Source organism: Maniola jurtina, chromosome 19 (genome assembly GCF_905333055.1).
Source record: "Maniola jurtina chromosome 19, ilManJurt1.1, whole genome shotgun sequence".
NCBI classification, from domain to species: domain Eukaryota; kingdom Metazoa; phylum Arthropoda; class Insecta; order Lepidoptera; family Nymphalidae; genus Maniola; species Maniola jurtina.
This window is the reverse complement of record NC_060047.1, coordinates 10806180-10825134: the sequence shown is the minus strand read 5'-3', so window position 1 is coordinate 10825134 and position 18955 is coordinate 10806180. Positions and strand designations below refer to the sequence as shown.

The 18955-nt window shown below is 34.6% G+C and overlaps 2 protein-coding genes across 2 annotated transcripts; both read left to right on the top strand.

Moving 5' to 3' along the window:
• Window positions 1-2145: 2145 nt before the first annotated feature.
• Window positions 2146-10105, top strand: LOC123875314. The gene is made up of 12 exons (XM_045921066.1): window positions 2146-2473; window positions 3051-3462; window positions 3850-3970; window positions 4309-4529; window positions 4761-4845; window positions 5055-5237; window positions 5747-6002; window positions 6412-6811; window positions 7446-7566; window positions 8592-8812; window positions 9141-9225; window positions 9840-10105. The coding sequence occupies exons 1-12, from the start codon at window positions 2190-2192 to the stop codon at window positions 10103-10105; spliced, it is 2655 nt and encodes an 884-aa protein (XP_045777022.1). The 5' UTR covers window positions 2146-2189.
• A 1208-nt stretch (window positions 10106-11313) lies between these two features.
• Window positions 11314-17764, top strand: LOC123874712 (zinc carboxypeptidase-like). Its single transcript, XM_045920192.1, has 6 exons — window positions 11314-11663; window positions 11964-12375; window positions 13082-13193; window positions 14455-14675; window positions 16583-16667; window positions 17480-17764. Exons 1-6 carry the CDS (start codon window positions 11347-11349, stop codon window positions 17743-17745), a joined length of 1413 nt encoding a protein of 470 aa, XP_045776148.1. The 5' UTR covers window positions 11314-11346; the 3' UTR covers window positions 17746-17764.
• Window positions 17765-18955: the final 1191 nt, after the last annotated feature.

Genomic DNA, 18955 nt, shown 5'->3' with positions numbered 1-18955 from the left:
GAATTTTCACAACTAGGTTTTAAGGTTTGTAAAAAATTTCACAATCTCGCTTTTCTATTTGCACTTTTCGGTACTAAAAAGCGTGAAAATAACACGGATTTTATGTTGATGGTATTTTCTGTAATGTTTTTAATTATACCTATCTATCTAAGGTTTAGTGAAAGTATATTTTGAATATTTTCCCCCTCAGTAGTGGTCTCAATGTTTGTTTCAATCAATCAATCCAATCAATTAATCAATTTATTGCAAATTTAGGTTATGCATAACATTGGTCTTAATCTAAGCTTATAATAAGTACAGCCAAATTTAGCCTTACGGCATGCAATATTTTACACAATCACAGTAATAAAAATAAATAAATGAAGAAGTTTAAAAAAAATCAAATCTGCGAGTACTAAAATAAAAAAAATTGAAATCAAATCTGGTTTGTGGTCCTGGAAGTGTCTTACGTCGACTAAACACGTGAGTAAAGCCGGATTCTTTCACAAATATAGGTTTGAGTCCAAGAAATATAAGTACCTAAGGGCTATGCATTCCATTTCTCACCAATTCACGCCAGAATATGAACTGAAAGTAAACTAAATAACATAAAGCAAGTCAATTACGCTATGCTAAACGCAATTAAAGGTAGGCTTATATAATTTTCTAGAAGACTCATTATTTAGATACCTGTATAATAAACGCATAGAACAAACGATTAATTCTTGATAGGTCTATTATGGGGCCGCAATAAATTCGGAACAAAATGGCGCATAATTTGAACGAATAGCAATAAAATCAGCATAAAATTGTGGTTTGAATTATGAATGAATTAGAAATGACAATTTCAAAGCAATTATAGGACGTTTTGGAGTTTTTATCGCCCTAGTGGGGAAACTTAATTTAGCGACTTGGATCTCTGAGGTCGACAGTAAAGTCGAAATCCTACTAATATTATAAACGCGAAAGTTTGTATGTATGGATGTATGTATGTTTGTTACTCTTTCACGCAAATACTACTGGACAGATTTGGACATATTATTATTATTTTATCCCGTAAAATCAATGAGTTCCCACGGGATTTTTAAAACCCTATATCCATGGGAATGAAGTCGCGGGCATCAGCTAGTATTCTTTTAAAGGTCATAGCTCAGTAGATCCACCCGACACCCAACCTGCACAGCCTCACCCTGTGCGGTTAGTATTCTTTAGTAGGTATACGGATTTCTATGGACATACGCTCACTACATCAACTCCGTAGCGTCAGCGTAGAAAAGAGCAACCGCCGAGTTCCTTGCTGGTTCTTCTCAAAATTGGGGCCACGATTGTATGGAGTAAGTGACGGAGAGAGCCCTGTTAACTTTAACTAATAAAATTTCTTCAAGAGACGCTTCCTCATGTACGCCCTTTTAATGGTTGCCTTTGTTTTGTTTCAAGTTTTTAATACTATCTAAACAAATAAATAAACCGATCCTAAAATATGTATGTATGTAACTTAATAAAATTTAGTTAAGTTGTTTACTAATAAATGCAGTTGCATTATATTAAAAGAGTATCTTTTAAGATTTTGTGTTTTGATTGGGTATCTTGGCCTTATCTACAGCTATTACGATACATTAGTTATTTTTTGCACCAACTAGGTATTTCGTGTTAATAACATTGCACTCTACCTTTATCAAAATTTATTTTCTACTATCGCTGCTAACAAAAATTCATGTGCCACATAAGTACATTACGGAATTCATACAGGGTGCAACCAGAACGCTAGCATAAACAAAATATACAGGTGATAGTCCTGAATCATTAGGGATTACCACGAAAAAATGCGAAGAATAATAATTCTGTATTGTTAAAAGTCGCAATGTATTGCAAATAAAACATCTGACTGACGCGAGAGATTAACGAATGTTGCATAATAGATGCCGGGGGTCAATGCCTCGTGATAGCTGGGGCATTAATCGCGAGTTGTATGCTATACATTGCGGGTTTGAAAAATACTAAATCATCAAAGCTAGAAATATAAGGCAAATTATTGGCATTGGATTGTATTTAGGTAGTATTGTAATAAAGGTTTTGCTAACGTTCTTATTACACCCTGTATAATCGCTATCGAATATTACTGATTAGATTGCTCCATATTCATAAAATATGGCATCGTTACTGTAATGTGTTCGGTTAATGGAATTTGGCTACAAATAATTTAATTCATAATGAATTTTAGTGTAATATTCGCTGTTTTAACTATCACTGTAGCTATTGCAGAAAAGAGAAGCTATGAAGGTTATAGTGTTTTTAAAGTAACGCCCAAAACAAATGACGATGTTGCTATACTTGATGAAATAAGGACGAAAAGAGTAGGAGAATTTTGGGACGACCAATTTTATATTAATTATGAAGCAAGAATTATGGTGCTGAAAGACAATAGAAAAAGGTTTAATGATCTTATTGATAAATCCAGCATGGAAACGGAGGAACTCATAAAAGATCTACAAGGGTAAGAAATAAACTAAAGAATTCTATGTAAGTTGTTGATAAGTAATTGAAATATTAAGTTTTGTACTTATTTTGATAAACAAAATAGATAGCATCTTGGCTTACAAATCCAGAAAATTTCATTAACCTGTGTTGAGGCAGTTCACGAAGTTAGTACACCAGTAGTACAACGTGCCTTTTTATACAGCTAAATGTCTCAGTTGTCTCAGGTAGCATATATATATTTGAGCTGTAGGTTGCTTGATCAGCCAGTCAGTCAGTCAGTTAATCAATTTGTATATACAGATGAAATGCATTTGTAACAAGTTTATAACACTACTGCCAAAAAAAGGAGTGTAATATTTTCAGGGTGTACATATTATGTGAGTTTCTTTATTCCACCATAACTTTTAATTCCCTGAATTGATTTGTATGTATTGAGTATCGTTACAATTGTTACATCGCTCGTCTCGAGCAATATTAGCTAACTTTTGATAAAAATCATTATGGATAGTGGCTGTAGGGTCTTTTTAGGTCATTTTTGGCAGGGCAGTCATTTTTTTTATTTTTTTTAAATTATTAATTAATTACAATTTTAGAGCAATAGACAAACAAATGATACCAACACAACGGAGTTCAGCATCAAGTGAAACTTTCCTTGGTATGAACTGGAATCAATATTACACCATTGATGACATTAACCAGTGGCTGGATGAAGTAGTTAAAACTTATCCGACAATTGTGACCCCAATTGTCATGGGCAAATCATTTGAAGATAAGGATATTAAAGGAATTATAATAAGATATAGACCAAGGACGAATAGTACTTTGATTGGAATGTTGGAAGGTGCTCTTCATGCTAGAGAATGGATTACAACAGCAACAATAACATGGATTATAAAAGAGTTCTTGACAAGTAGTGATCGTGAAATAAGAGAATTGGCTGAAAATTTTGAATGGCATATCTTCCCTGTAGTCAATCCTGATGGATATAACTATACATTTACTACTGTAAGTATTACCTAATTTTTATTATGTATGTAGTGTATGATGGGAAAGCATCGCGAGGAAACCTACTTGCATGCCTGAGAATTCTCGATTGATGTTTTCAAAGGTGCGTAAAGTCTGCCAACCCATATGCGTTTTAAGATTATATCACTTGCTATAACGGCGAAGAAAAACATCGTGAGGAAACCTGCATCCAGAAAGCTGTGTGGGAGTCTGCCAATCGGTAGGACTATGGGCAAACTCTTCTCAATCTAAGAGGAGATACATTCTCAGTAGTGAACTGGCAATAGGTTGATGATGATCATATTATCACAAAAACTTACAAGAAATTTTCACTCTACCAAACGGCACATGCAGTTTCTTGACGAATTAACTCATTAATTCTTACAGAACAGAATGTGGAGGAAAAACAGAAGCACTAGGAACTTCACTTCTTGTGCTACATCTGGTGTTAGCGATGACATGAGCAACGGGATTGATCTCAATAGAAATTTTGACTCAGTTTGGATGAGTAAGTGTGTTGCAATTCCGAAATCCGTGGCAAAATTATTCTCAAAATTATTTGTTACCTTCTTAGTACGAATCTTACAACTTCATAATACTAATATTACAACTAGGTACTTTGTTCGCTTATTCGTCAAAAATACACTCCTGTTCAGTTTCTTCTTTTATTAATTTTTCTTTCTTTTTCTCTTTACTCTTACAACTTTCTGGTACAAATAAATATAAATAAATAAATAGAGATATACAAATAATAGGTACCTATCTTATTCATAAAATACTGCGATGATGACATCAGTCATCAGATGATAATGATGAACCTTAAAATATTTAACTTTTCTATTTCAGCCATTGGAGCATCTGATAACCCTTGCACAAACACATTTGCTGGCCCAGCGCCGTTCTCTGAACCAGAATCGAGGGCTATATCAACTTATGTCGATAGGTTGAATGCTCAGGGAAGAATGATTTACTACTTTAGCTTCCATTCGTACCAGCAATTGATTCTCATCCCGTTCAGCCATGTCTCTGGACAAGATGTCTTATTAGCGAAAAATTATGCTGATATGGTTTGTATAATTTTCATTTCAATCGGTCAATCAATCAGCCTGTTTGCGTCCACTGCTGGACATAGGCCTTCCTAAGTCCATCGTGAGTGGAAGTCCCTACAAGAGACCAAGATGTCCAAAAACTCAAAATGGTGAATTTTATGTGATTTAATGTGCGGTCTGAAATTGCAATGTAAACCGCAATCGGGGTTTTTTGAAAACTTTAAATCAATACTTGTTTTATTGTCGCAGTACGAGATAGCAATAAGGGGTGCAGAACGCATTTCTAGGAGACATTCTACCAGCTATCGTGTCGGCGTTTCAGCGGACCTATTGTGTAAGTAACCTATATTTTGTAATTAATTATATTTTATTTTGGAGAGAACCTACATGCGAACATACATCTCAACTTAAATCTTAGACAATACAATCAACTGCAACACCACGCATTGCTGGAGCGAGTCAAATCCATGCTCTTTTATCATATAGATTTCCAATGTGACTTACCCAAATATCCTCTTGCATTACAAATTAAAACCTTTGCAGATCTAATGAGCGGAACAAGCTTTGATTGGGTGAAGAACGCTACCAACATTCCGGTTAGCCTTCTAATAGAGCTAAGGGACCTCGGGCAATACGGCTTCCTGCTTCCACCAGAGCAGATTATACCTAACAGTTTAGAAATCATGGATGCGTTAGTGGAAATGGATAAAACTACGCGATCACTTGGTTACTATTCGTATTCAGGAACTGATTCCGTTGTGTGTTCTTTTGTTATTGTTGTCTTTGGTGTGATTATGTCTTTATTGAATCAAAATTAGAATTTGTGTTGTATGGTTTTAAAATATTATTTTCATACAAATATTGTTTTATAATTTAATTATCTTTGGAAACACTCGTAGTAAAAACATTCTAATTTTCTTCTTTTTAAAGTTATAACCAATAATTTTATGTAAGCTAGGAATAAAATAGTTCTATTTGTCGCCCTTGGCAAAATATTTACAAATGATTATACTTATCACAAATATTTTACTATCAATATCAAGATATTATGATAAACCCACCTTTTTTTTTAAAAATAATAATCACGCAAATTAATATCAAAGATAAGATCATAATATTTCCTCTATCATTATCATTTTCAAATCGTTCTAGTATAGGTTGGATTCTTTCAGAACGATCCATGTTATCGAACGCAATGATACCTAGGATATCTATTTTAATTTTTCTAGTCATAGTTGTAAATACAAGTGCTGAATATGTTAGTTATAAAAATTTTAAAGTATTCAAACTGCATCCTAAAACAGACGAACAGGTAGAACTTCTTAGGAAACTACAAGATACAGAAGGATATTCATTTTGGACATTATTCGATTATGTTAAAGTTGATAGAGAAGTTAGGATAATGATGGATGCGAATAAGGAAAAAGATTTTGAAAACTATATGAAAAGTGTTGGTTTGGACGCAACCAAAACTGTGGACGATGTTCAAAGGTAAGCTTCATCATAGAAAAATATGAGTTAATAACTTAAAATTTTGAAGAACCCCGACACAAAAACCTCTATAAGAAAACTAGAATAGAGCTGAAAATCTTCAAACGGCTGAACAGAATTTCTTGGATTATAGCTAAGAACACTCTCGATCAAGCCACCTTTCCAACAAAAAAACTTAATCAAAATCGGTTCATTAGTTTAGGAGCTACGGTGCCAGAGACAGATACACACGTCAAATTTATAACACCCCTATTTTTGGGTCGGGGGTTAAAAAATAAAAAATAAAATGAAATAAACGAATTGTTTTATCAAAAAATATGTAATAAACTTTTATTTCTGAAAATGCTAGGGAAGGAAAAAATTACTCTTTAAAATTCTGAAATATTTTTTATTTTATTTTTTATTTTAGTTTGATAGATGCTCAAATAAAGAGGCCTCAAAGCGTTAGTCGGAACGTACTAGATTACAACTGGACCTATTACCCTTCTTTAGAAGAAGTTGAGGATTGGATGAATCAAACTGCACTAAAACATCCCGATGTTGTCACTCTTCTTGACATTGGAAGAAGCGTTGAAAATAGACCCATCAGGGGCATGAAAATTGATTTCCACAAAAGAGCAAAACCGGTTATGGGTATCCTTGAAGGTACTTTACATGCAAGGGAATGGATTACTACAGTTACCCTTACTTGGCTTGCCAATGAATTTCTGAATAGTAAAAACGAAGATGTCAGATTTCTTGCGGAAAATGTCGTATGGCATATCTTCCCAGTAACAAATCCCGACGGCTTTGTCTATTCCTTAACTGATGTAAGTATGAATTAAATAAAATTGTTATTATGTAGTTTAAATTTGTTGGTCCGGTGGTAAATAATTAAAACGGTCCTTTCGCAGACTTTTATCGTTTTTAGGGTTTCCGCATCCGTCTCCAGAGAAAAGGGACCCCTTATAGGATCACTTCGTTGTCTGTCTATGTGTCTGTCAAAGCCCATCATTAGCTTGCATAAAAAAAAATCCGACAAATTTGTCGGATTTTTTTTTACTCAATTGAGTACCTCTTCCTTTTTTTGAAGTCGGTTAGTAAGGAATATGAAATGGTGGAATCATGAAAGGCAGGTAGCAATGTCTTATAGCACAAGTAAAGGGAAAAATCCGAAAACAGTGAATTTAGAGTTACATGACAATTTTTGTTTTTTAATTGTATTTTCTTGCACGGAACCCTTTGCATGCGAGTGCGATCCGCATTTGACCGATTTTTAATATTATCTGAATTTCACCTTAACCCAAAGAAACACTAAACATTTTCTGATTAAAGTTTTTGCTTTTAATTTCGAAATTATTAAAGATTCGTTACCTTTTGATCAATGTAGTAGGTACATCTCGAAGCTTCAGTAATTTCCTTTTATTTACTTTGAATAAAATATAACGTTTTTTTGTTTCTTAGGATAGAATGTGGAGAAAAAATCGCAATCCAGCGAACTTTACGTCGTGCGCCGCATCTAATATTCGTGATGATTTAAGCAATGGCGTTGATCTCAATAGAAACTTCGGTTTCCGCTGGATGAGTAAGATTATTATTTATTTATCTTTATCATTCATAAATGTGAATTTTTAATAATTTGACTTCTGCTCTTGTTATTATTGAGGCAGTTTTATTGAACACGACATTTTCAAGAAAAAAAATTATAACCATGACTTATCTATCTCCAATAACAGCGCTATCATATTTTTATCCATATTTTATCACCAGGCTATTATTATCATTGCATTGTTTTTAGTAAGCATGAACTAAAACAGTTATTTTCATAAAAGAATTTCCTGGTTTTGGTCTACAAGATATCCCGCAAGAGGTGCAGAAAAATGAGTGACATATTTGGTTGAATGGCATTTAGAAGCGGTGATGATGCCAGTAGGGGTTGGTACTAACCTAACGTAATGTCTGCTAATGTCGTCAATTGTAGCCACTCTTGCAACTCTTTTGGGTCTTACTCTTGTTATACAATCACCTTATCTTTTATAATATTGCTAGTTTTTGAGTAGAAGCTCCTCCTCTCTTTCTTCTGCCCTTCTAAGCGTAGGTATTTTAACTATAGTACTATTCCAACCTGTTTACATAATTGGCATAATTGCAACACTACTGAGGGTCTTACAAGTCATAAACACACATACACAACAGTCATTTCTGTGCATTTACGCACAAACGAAAATGCAATATATTATATAAAAGTATGAATAAATGTACTCTGTAGCATGCAAAAAGTATGATAAAAAGTATGATATAAAAGTATGATATATCTGTTATCTACGATATTACATCTCTCCTGTTGAATTTACATTTTTCAGATAGGACTTTTATACTAAGCAAGGCAGTACCTATAATAAAGTTTATCTTTACTAATATCTTTTAAGGTTCCATACCAAATTGGTTGAAATGGAACCCTTATTTAGGCACACGCTAGACCACAATCACACCTTGATAAGAAATGAAGATGTGGCCTAAAATGGGACGCGTTTGCCTAGAAGATGCCTAATGCCTCTCCACTCTTGTTTTAAAGATACCCGGATTGTATTGTATCTGTTTGTATTACAGCTGTAGGAGCATCACAAAACCCATGCGCGCAAACCTTTGCTGGCCAAACTGCTTTCTCCGAACCTGAATCACGTGCTATAGCCAACTATGTTATTGATTTACAAGAACAAGGGGAACTTATTTACTATATGGCTTTCCATTCGTATTCACAAATGATTCTTGTACCATACAGTCATTCTACTGGAGCTGGCGTACTTGAAGTCCCAAATTACGGTGATCTGGTAAGTACAGACCATTCACTATATCTTGTCCTCAGCTATTATGTTGGCACCATTGCAAATCACACAATAATATTCTACGGAATACAGAAAACAAAGCAATAGTGCCAACACAACGGCAGGGGATAAGTTGTAGTGAAAACAGTCAAACGATTAAAATAAATGAAATGAATGGACTGTAATATTCTAGTTCAACTGTCTCAAATATTCAAGGAACAATAGTGGTTTGACGGCTTTGTCAATTTATGTTTATAGTATTAATGAACTAAAAATAAAATTAAAAACGGCCAAGCGCACTGCGCAAGGTTAAAGGTATTCATTTTGGTTTCAGTTTGAAATAGCAATGAAAGGAGCAGAAAAACTCACAGAAGTGCACAATATTCCATATAGAGTAGGAACATCTGCCGATATACTATGTAAGTATGTCTTACATCGTTTTTATTTTGCTTAATATATGACTCTACTAGCTGATGCCCGCGACTTCGTTCGCGTGGATGTAGGTTTTTTAAAATTCCCGTGGGAACTCTTTGATTTTCCGGGATAAAAAGTAGCCTATGTGCTAATCCAGGGTATAATCTATCTCCATTCTAAATTTCAGCCCAATCCGTCCAGTAGTTTTTGCGTGAAGGAGTAACAAACATACACACACACACACACACACATACAAACTTTCTCCTTTATAATATTAGTGTGATTTCATAAAGCGGGCTTCTACTGCCTAGTCAGGGTCCTAAAACCTTTTAAAACTTAATCAAGTAGTACAGTTACAAGTGTAAATTAAAAAATAACACCCCCGACAAGTGAAGGTTACAGTTACTAAAAAAGAGCTGATAACTTTCAAACGGCTGAACCGATTTTCATGGATTATAGTTAACACTCTCGATCAAGCCACCTTTCCAAAAAAAAAACTTATTTAAAATCGGTTCATTAGTTTAGGAGCTACGATGCCACAGACAGATACACACGGCAAACTTATAACACTTTTTTTGGGTCGGGGGTTAATAAAATACTATATTGCATTCATTTTCAGACGAAGTTTCTGGATCCGGTTTTGATTGGGTCAAAGGAGTAGCCAAGGTGCCAATCGTACATCTATTTGAGTTAAGAGATTTGGGGCAATATGGCTTTCTCTTACCTCCAGAACAGATTATTCCTAACAACGAAGAAGTTATGGCGGCGATGATAGAAATGGATAAAGTGACAAGAAAAATTGGTTACTATTCGGTGTCTAGTAGCGGGATATCTAAAATGAATGCGCTGCTTATATTTGCAGCGATTATGTTTGCTATTGTTTAAATATACATAAATAAACATATTATATAAAACTTTTTATTCTTTCATCTAGTTTAAGCCCACAACTTCATCCGCGTGGACTACATTCAAACCCTTATTTTATCCACTTAAAATTATTTAATTTTCAAAAATCCTTTCTTGACGAATGTCTACGTAATAATACTGCCCTCCTCAAGCTAAAACGTCGTTAACCAACATTTGGTCAAATTTGACTTTTTAACACTATCTTACTCAGAATTTTTTTTTCTATCGGCCAATCTAACCGGTATTTTCCTAGCTGCTGTAGTTTTTGATATAGCAATATGAAGAACGTCGTTAAGTAACTACCTGTTTATATAATAACAATACTTAAACGTATTTAACTGACATTGCCAGTCTAAAATGTCTCTAAGCGGCATTAATTTTTATTGCTACAAGGTTTTTTTCTTAAATTCCATAGCTTAAATGTCTTTAAACGAAAATGCTAGACTAAAATGTCTTTAATCACACATAAACGCGTTACAGTTTAGTTATATTTTGCAAAAAAATATTGTTTCCTAGACTGAAATGACTCTATCCCGCAATACATAACTTAAATGTCTCTAACTATTCCCGCATCTCGCCAGGTTGTAACTTTATTGTGAATCAATTTAGTCATTATTTATATTTATATTAATGGTTAGTATTAAAATAAATCAATAATGAACTAGCTACTAGTGGCAGGAACAACAAAAAGACTCGCCGTAAGAGGCGTGTCTTTTTGTTGTTGTGCTATGTAGCTGCAAAAGTTTATGTATTACAATCATTTCTTATCATAATATATTAAATTGATGAAATGAAATGGTGTAGTCATCAGGCTTTACCTACTTTAACCACTTTTTGGACCAATAAAGTCCAATTAAACCAATAAAGTAAATTGTAATTAAAAATGTCATTTAAAAAGTGATTTAAAAAATTAAAAAACTATATGCCGTAGTACAATTTTCTAAAAGAATATTATTAATTAATTACTATCTAAGAGTTTATCATACTTTTCCAAAAAAGTATATATTTTTTAATTCCTACTCACCAATATGATGCCTACAAAGATTGCACTCAAACGGTGAAGAGGGGTAACTAACCTAAAAAGGTTATTTTACCTTTGATTATTTTATCATCGTCGTCAATATTTACTTTACTATTATTGTGCAATTTAGATAAATCGTAATTTGAAACATACTAATCGATTAAATTATTGATTATATTTACTTGATGTAGAAACACCTATGATTGCACTCGAAAAATCACATACTAAGAAAATGAATTTGAAAATAACCGTTTTAGTGTTTATTTTTGCAATCACACTAACTGAAGCCTATAAGAGTTATGAAAACTATAAAGTGTACAAAATCGTGCCAAAAACAACTGAACATGTGCAAGTTTTAACAGATTTACCTAAAGAAGAGTATTATTTTTGGTCCGATATAGTTAAAATAGACAGTGATGTTAGAATTTTAGTATCACCAAACAAGAATACGGAATTCGTAAAGTATATGGCAAGTGTAAAAATAGAACCAGTTTTGGCGATATCTAATGTGCAAGAGTAAGTATTTTTTTAAAATAGGTAACAAGTTTAATAATATCTGGAGAAGACATGTAAATAAATAGCAGTTTTTAGATTTTTTGGAGTTGGTGCCAATGTGGAGTCACAAAAAAATATAAAAGTAGACAGTGCATCTTATTGGCACCGGCTTTAAAAAATATTATAGAACTATATTAACCGGCTCCAAAAAATATTATCATAGAACTCGACTTGTATACTGTACATAATAATTTTATTTACTTTTTGGGTTTGTGGTTATTGAAGTAGTCAGACTGAACTAAAAGGTGTTGATTTTTTTAGATTAATACGGGCTCAGATGCAACCTTCTCATACAACAAAAAGCAGCAAACTCGGCTCTTTCAGCTGGGATCAATACCACAATTTAGACGAAATCCACACATGGCTGAATGAGCTAGAAAAAATGTATCCTGATATTGTAACCGCTATAACCATTGGCCGGTCTAATGAAGGTAGAAATATAACAGGAGTCATAATAGACTTCAAAGCTGGTGCTAGGGGTAACAATTCTCTAACAGGAATGATTGAAGGTGGAATTCATGCCAGAGAATGGATCTCACCAGCAACAGTTACGTGGATTATCAAAGAGTTTTTAACTAGCAAGGACCCTGATGTTAGATTTATGGCAGAAACATTTGTATGGCATATCTTCCCTGTTATAAATCCGGATGGATACTCTTACACTTTTACGGATGTAAGTAGCATACCTCCTACTTTAATATCTAGCAATATCTAGCAATCTAGATATCTGGCAATGTCTAGTCTCCTAGAATGTCTAGTATGCTAAAGTACCCAGTGCCCTGTTACGTCCAGTTTCACAATATCTATCGTCCAGTATCAAAAGGTGCCACTTACCAAAACGTAATTTATTTCAATACTAGCTGTGCCCGCGACTTCGTTCGCGTGGAATAGTGACTTTTAGGGAATATTTTGAATTATGTTCGCCGTGATTCCTTAAATTGACATAACTTTTTTATTTATGAACCGATTGACATGAAATAAACACTAAATGTTAAGTGAAGCTTACTACAATATATTAGTGAAAATTGTATCTAAATCGAATAAGCCGTTTCTGATATTAGCGTGCACAAACACACAGACAAACAGACAAAAAAAAAAATTAATTACAATTTCGGGTTCGGCATCGATATAATAACAACCCCTGCTACTTTTTTTTATATATTTCCATTGTACAGACACCACTTTTCTACAATTTTATCATACATATGTATAGATTTAGTCCAGATAATATATATTAGACGTTATCAGTCTGTAATAATTCTCATGTGTTATCTGCGCTCTAATTTTAATCAAATTAAGACTTAAGATTACGCAATACATTATCTTGAAGGTACTTTTGATCATTATATAGAAATGTAATTTCTGCTTACGTATTTTAGAACCGTATGTGGAGAAAAAATCGTAATCTTCTATACAATCCCAACTGTACAGGAAACTGGGACTTAGGTAATGGTATAGACTTGAACAGGAATTTTGATTTCTTATGGAACAGTAAGTATTTTATTCAAGTAAACTAGTCTCTTTATATAGAAAGTAGCTTACCCACCCCGGTTTCACTTAAGTAGGATTTTTGAAAATTAGTGACGAAGAATTTCCAAAAATCCTGAAACGCGTTCATTTTTGACCGAAAGTCCAAATATTACTTTTCATGGATATGATTTAAAAAGAAATGACGGCATACAAACTTTCATTCCCTACATAAACCCCTTAGGGATGAAAGTTTTAAAAGTCAGGTAAAACACTTAGTATTGTCTAAAGATCATTTGTTTATCGCTACAACTTGAAAAATGACGGAATTTCATAAGTACAAATTTTCACGAGGACGAATTCGCGTGCATCGGATAGCTGTAACCTATAAACATTGTAACAATCTAATCTAACTAGGTTGCTTATAAATGATTGTATACAGTGATAAACTCGACTTCACATGCATTTAAATTAAGGCGAATTTCTATTGAACCATGCTCTGACCATGTCTGATTAGAAGCTTTTATTGTGCTAAATCATATAAAAATACATAATATTCTTATGTATTTTCATATCTATTACATATCTTTATTTTTACAATTACTATGGCGATTAGCAAGCTGGTGAACAAAACCACAGTTCACGACAGTTAACGGGTTCTGAAAATTTTCATGTAATTATATCGTTTTGATCAAAATAACTTTGGACTCAATTTTAACACAGTTTAAGGCCGTTTTGCTTAGTTGACGAGTTCAAGTTTGTATTCGTTGATTGAAATTATGAACTTTGGATTCAATTTGAGTACAGTTTTAGGCGTTTCCTTGAGTGAAAAAAATTAGTTCAGATTAATTGTCTTGAGTGGACCATAAACTATTTTGATCCGAAGTGTAATAACACCGTTTTGTTCACCAGCTCCTTATATAATACTATATGATACCCGCGACTTCGTCCGCGTGGATTTAGGTTTTTTTAAAATCCCGTAGGAACTCTTTGATTTTCCAGGATAAAAAGTTATTTATTTCAGATGCCGGGATACAAGCTACCTTTGCACCTTTCATATAAATCGGTTGGAACTCTTTGATTTTCCGGGATATAAGCTAACTCTGTACCAAATTTCACCAAAATCGGTTAAATTGTTGGGCCGTGAATAGGTAGCATACAGACAGACAGACACACTTTCGCATTTATAATCTTAAGCATGGATTAAAAATTGGTGCTCTCTCTATTCCCTCATGATTTTGACTCGCACTTGTCCACTCGGTTTTCTTCTTCTTCTATTCTATAGCAATTGGCGCATCATCAAATCCCTGTGACGAAACCTACGCTGGACCCTCTCCTGCATCAGAACCTGAAACCAAAGCCATAGTTGATTATGTTCTGAAGTTGAAGGAAGCTGGCAATCTGATGTACTATCTGGCATTCCATTCCTACTCCCAAATGATTCTAATACCCTACAGCCATTTGTCTGGTACTAATGTTCTGGATTTGCCCAACTATGGAGATTTGGTAAGCAAAATTTATATAGGTACTACTAGAGGATGCCCGCGACTTCGTCCGCGTGGATTTAGGTTTTTAAAGATCCCGTGGGAACTGTTTGATTTTCCGGGATAAAAAGTTGCCTATGTCAATTACAGGGACGCAATCTACCTCGGTACCAAATTTCATATAGATCACTTAAGCGGATGGGTTTTTGGGAATCCCGTAAGAACTCTTTGATTTTCTGGGATAAAAAGTAGCCTATGTCCGTCCCCGGGATATAGGCTAACCTTGTACCAAATTTCGTCAGAATCGGTTAAACTGTTGGGCCGTGAAAAGGTAGCAGACAGACAGACACATTTTCGCATTTATAATATTAGTATGGATTTCATGGTATTTATAATTTAAATGAGTTCTATGGAGTTTTTGGAATCCTCGTTTTGAGTAACTTTATATTGTCACTGGTTAGTAGAAAGGGCGAATATAAGTATTCAATAAAGGAAAAGTGGCTTATTCACCCTTTCTACAAACCAACGATCAACTGCAAAATAATAACAACAACCTTGATTTTTCTCTCTTATAAATTCAAATCCCCACAAACACAAAATGCGAATGCATGTCTGTCTGTCTGTTAGGGTGCCTATCTATTTGTTACCTTTTCTCGATCTTAATTAATTTGCTTAACCGATTTTGGCGAAATTTTGTGCAGAGATAGCTTGATCCCAGAGACAGAACTTTTTTTTAACCCCCGACCCAAAAAGAGGGGTGTTATAAGTTTGATATGTGTATCTGTGTATCTATCTGTGTCCTAAACTAATGAACTGATTTTTATTTTTATTTTTTTGTTTGAAAGGTGGCTTGATCGAAGTGTTCTTAGCTATAATGCAAGAAAACCGGTTCAGCCGTTTGAAAGTTATCAGCTCTTTTCTAGTTACTGTAACCTTCTCTTGTCGGGGGTGTTATAAATTTTTAATCTAGATGTCAAAAGTGAAAAAGTCTGTCGGAAGTGAATTTAAAGCTTTGTCTTTTAGCATTTAATCTTGAATACAATGGAAAAAGAAAAAAGATAGGTAGTGAGTACGTAAAGGATATCAAAGCAACCGCGTACAAATAACAGACTGTAACTGATTTACCTTTGAGATAATCACCATTCCTTTAAGCTTTCTTATTTACCACACACTGTATACTTGAATCAGAGTTTAACAATTGTTATAGCTACAGTCATGCCACAGTTTAGCAATCATACAGTAGAAAACGTTCTTTTTCCACTATAGGCAAGCGCTTGACCACAATCACACCTGATGGGAAGTGATGATGTTGTTTAAGATGGGACGCGTTTACCTAGAATGTGCCTATTCACTCTTACGTTACGTCGTTCTATTTACGTGCGTTTTATTGAAATTATTTACACTGTAAGAAAATTTTAAGCAACAAACAGGGATACTGCGATTACTATGTTCATTTAAATATTTTAATAGAGACACGACTATATTTTAAAATATTATGGAATTTAATCCAACTAATACAGTTTTTATACGAAACTACCGAACATAGACCAGCCTTATTCCTAGTTTACATTATAAAGGGAACCTTTGTAAAAATTTCAGCTTTCTGCGTGCAAGGGATTGAACTGGGCGTTGATGAGTCAGCTATAGAATGATTCATGACTCTTCTTTTTATTGTATGAGATTATATTTGTAGCGCATAGATTTATTTGCATGAAAATTTCACTTTCGTTAAGACACGTAGGCTGCAGCCTTTTAATTACATAAAATAAGGGAAATTACAAAACATGCCTTTCCTCGCAAAATGAATACAAAATACTTTCGAAGTCCATCTGTATGAATGATATCATTGCCCCACTGTACGATTGATGCACTGTGTTTTAATGTAGCTGAGTTGACTCCAAATGGCCAATAAATCTACTCTGTTAACAGTACGAGATCAGTATACGGGGTGCGGAGAAGTTAAAACAAAAATACGGCACTGAATACGAGGTTGGAACTTCAGCGGATATTTTATGTAAGTATGCCTCGAAATGTTAAGGCGGTGATAGCCTAGTGGTTAAAAGTTTGCCCTTTTATTTGGAGGGTTCTGACTCTGGTACGCACCTCTAATTTTTGGCACATAGGCGCCAAGGGAGGGAGCCTCCCTCGGGCTTTTTAGTTATAGTGTTAGTTATATAATTAGTTGTTAAGCTAGAAATAAGTACCTACTAACATAGTTTAAGTTATTTGTCATACTAACACAATTATGGGTCTAATGGCCTCAAATAAAAGTTTATTTATTTATTTATTTTGGAGTTATGCAGGTTTTTAAGCAATTAAGATCACTTGCTCCAAAATGGTAAAGGGACTTCAGGAAATCTGCATGCCTGGAAGTTCTTCATAATATTTTCAATAGTTTGAGGACTCTGCCTATATGTAATAGGCTATCGTGATGAATGATGTAACCTTTCTCGTGGAAAAAGGTCCGTACTTAGCAATGTTAGATTGGACTTTTCCCCTTTGGGAAGGAGGGAACTCCTCCACCATCATCCTCCTCCTCATCCTCCTCCATCATCATCCTCCTTTATCATCATCTTTCATCATCATCATCATGGGGGATGCCTCAGGCAAGCCCGACTCAGACAACCCGACCTCCCGGCCTCTCCTCCTCTCTTCTGTATTCAATCTGAAATATGACTGTCAAAAGATGGAGCCGCTGATAAGTTGAGATGATTGATCATTCAGTTAATTTAACATTTAACTTCCTATTTTTATTCCTTCCTTATAGACAATCAGGGCGAAAAATTCCAGTACCATAGCATAATTAGCTTAAATATTTTGTTTCAGACCCTGTAACAGGAGCCAGCTTTGACTGGGTCAAAGGAATAGGCAACGCCACTATAGTTTACCTATTCGAGCTTCGAGATAAAGGCGAATATGGATTCCTCCTACCGAGTAGTCAAATCATTCCAAACAATGAAGAAATCATGGAATGCTTAGTGGAAATGGATAAAGGAGCTAGAAAACTGGGATATTACTCTGGAACATCTAATTTATATGCTTCTTTGCTGTCTTTGGTGTTCAGTGTTGGATTTTTAACAATTTGTCAGTAATAAAGACCTTGCTTTAATATGTTGTTTTTTTTATTTGAAACTAACTGACGCCTGCGACTTCGTCCGCGTGGATTTAGTTTTTTCGAAATCCCGTGGGAACTCTTTAATTTTCCGAGATAAAAAGTAGCTTATTTGCTAATCCAGGATACTATCTATCTCCATTCCGAATTTCAGCCAAATCCGTCCAGTGGTTTTTGCGTGAAGGCGTAACAAACATACACACACACACACACATACAAACTTTCGCTTTTATAAAATTAGTGTGATTGGAGGATGCCCGCGAATTCGTTCGCGTGGAATTAGGTTTTCAAAGATCCCGTAGGAACTGTTTGATTTTCCGGGGTGTCAATTACATGGACGCAAGCTACCTCGGAACCAAATCTCATACAAATCGGTCAAGCGGATGGGTCATTAGTAATCCCGTGGAAACTCCTTAATTTTCTGGGATAAAAAGTAGCCTATGTCCGTCCCCGGGATATAAGCTAACTGTGTACTAAATTTCATTATAATCGGTTAAACTGTTGGGCCGTGAAACGGTAGCAGACAGACAGACAGGCAGTCGGACAGACAGTCATACTTTCCCATTTATAATGTTAAAGTATAGATAGATGGGTTTCAATAACAAAATATTCGCTCAATTGACGCTGTTCTTCAAAGTGCAGTAAATCCTACCTAGCTAGATGAGCGAGTAATCACCCTTTAAACTCGCACTCTCGCTTTATATCCTAGCAACAAAACTATCCCAACTACACACTCTCTTCTCGTTTCTTACCAACTCGTTTCTCGCTAATCATTGGCGGTCAGACAAGTGCCTTACTCCAAACTAAGGTATATCACAAGTGTAAATTAAAAATTCATAACACCCCCGACAAGTGAAGGTTAGAGTAACTAGAAAAGAGCTGATAACTTTCAAACGGCTGAACCGACTTTCTTGGATTATAGCTAAGAACACTCTCGATCAAGCCACCTTTCAAACAAAAAAACTAAATTAAAATCGGTTCATTAGTTTAGGAGCTGCGATGCCACAGACAGATATATAGATACTCAGATACACTCGCCAAACTTATAACACCCCTCTTTTTGGGTCGGGGGTTAAAAAGAATTAAAAGCAATTGACATTATTTTTGGATTAATTAAGTCTTGTAAAATGAAAAATACAGTGGAACTTTTGATTGGGTATAACAGTCGATCCGATGGGCTATGAATAAGA

Coding starts and splice junctions, on each gene's coding strand:
- LOC123875314 (XM_045921066.1), top strand. CDS start 2,190: ATGAATTTTAGTGTAATATTCGCTGTTTTAACTATCACTGTAGCTATT. Junction 3,463..3,849: donor ATAACTATACATTTACTACT/GTAAGTATTACC, acceptor TAATTCTTACAG/AACAGAATGTGGAGGAAAAA. Junction 4,846..5,054: donor CGTTTCAGCGGACCTATTGT/GTAAGTAACCTA, acceptor AAACCTTTGCAG/ATCTAATGAGCGGAACAAGC.
- LOC123874712 (XM_045920192.1), top strand. CDS start 11,347: ATGATTGCACTCGAAAAATCACATACTAAGAAAATGAATTTGAAAATA. Junction 11,664..11,963: donor GCGATATCTAATGTGCAAGA/GTAAGTATTTTT, acceptor TGATTTTTTTAG/ATTAATACGGGCTCAGATGC. Junction 14,676..16,582: donor TGCCCAACTATGGAGATTTG/GTAAGCAAAATT, acceptor CTCTGTTAACAG/TACGAGATCAGTATACGGGG.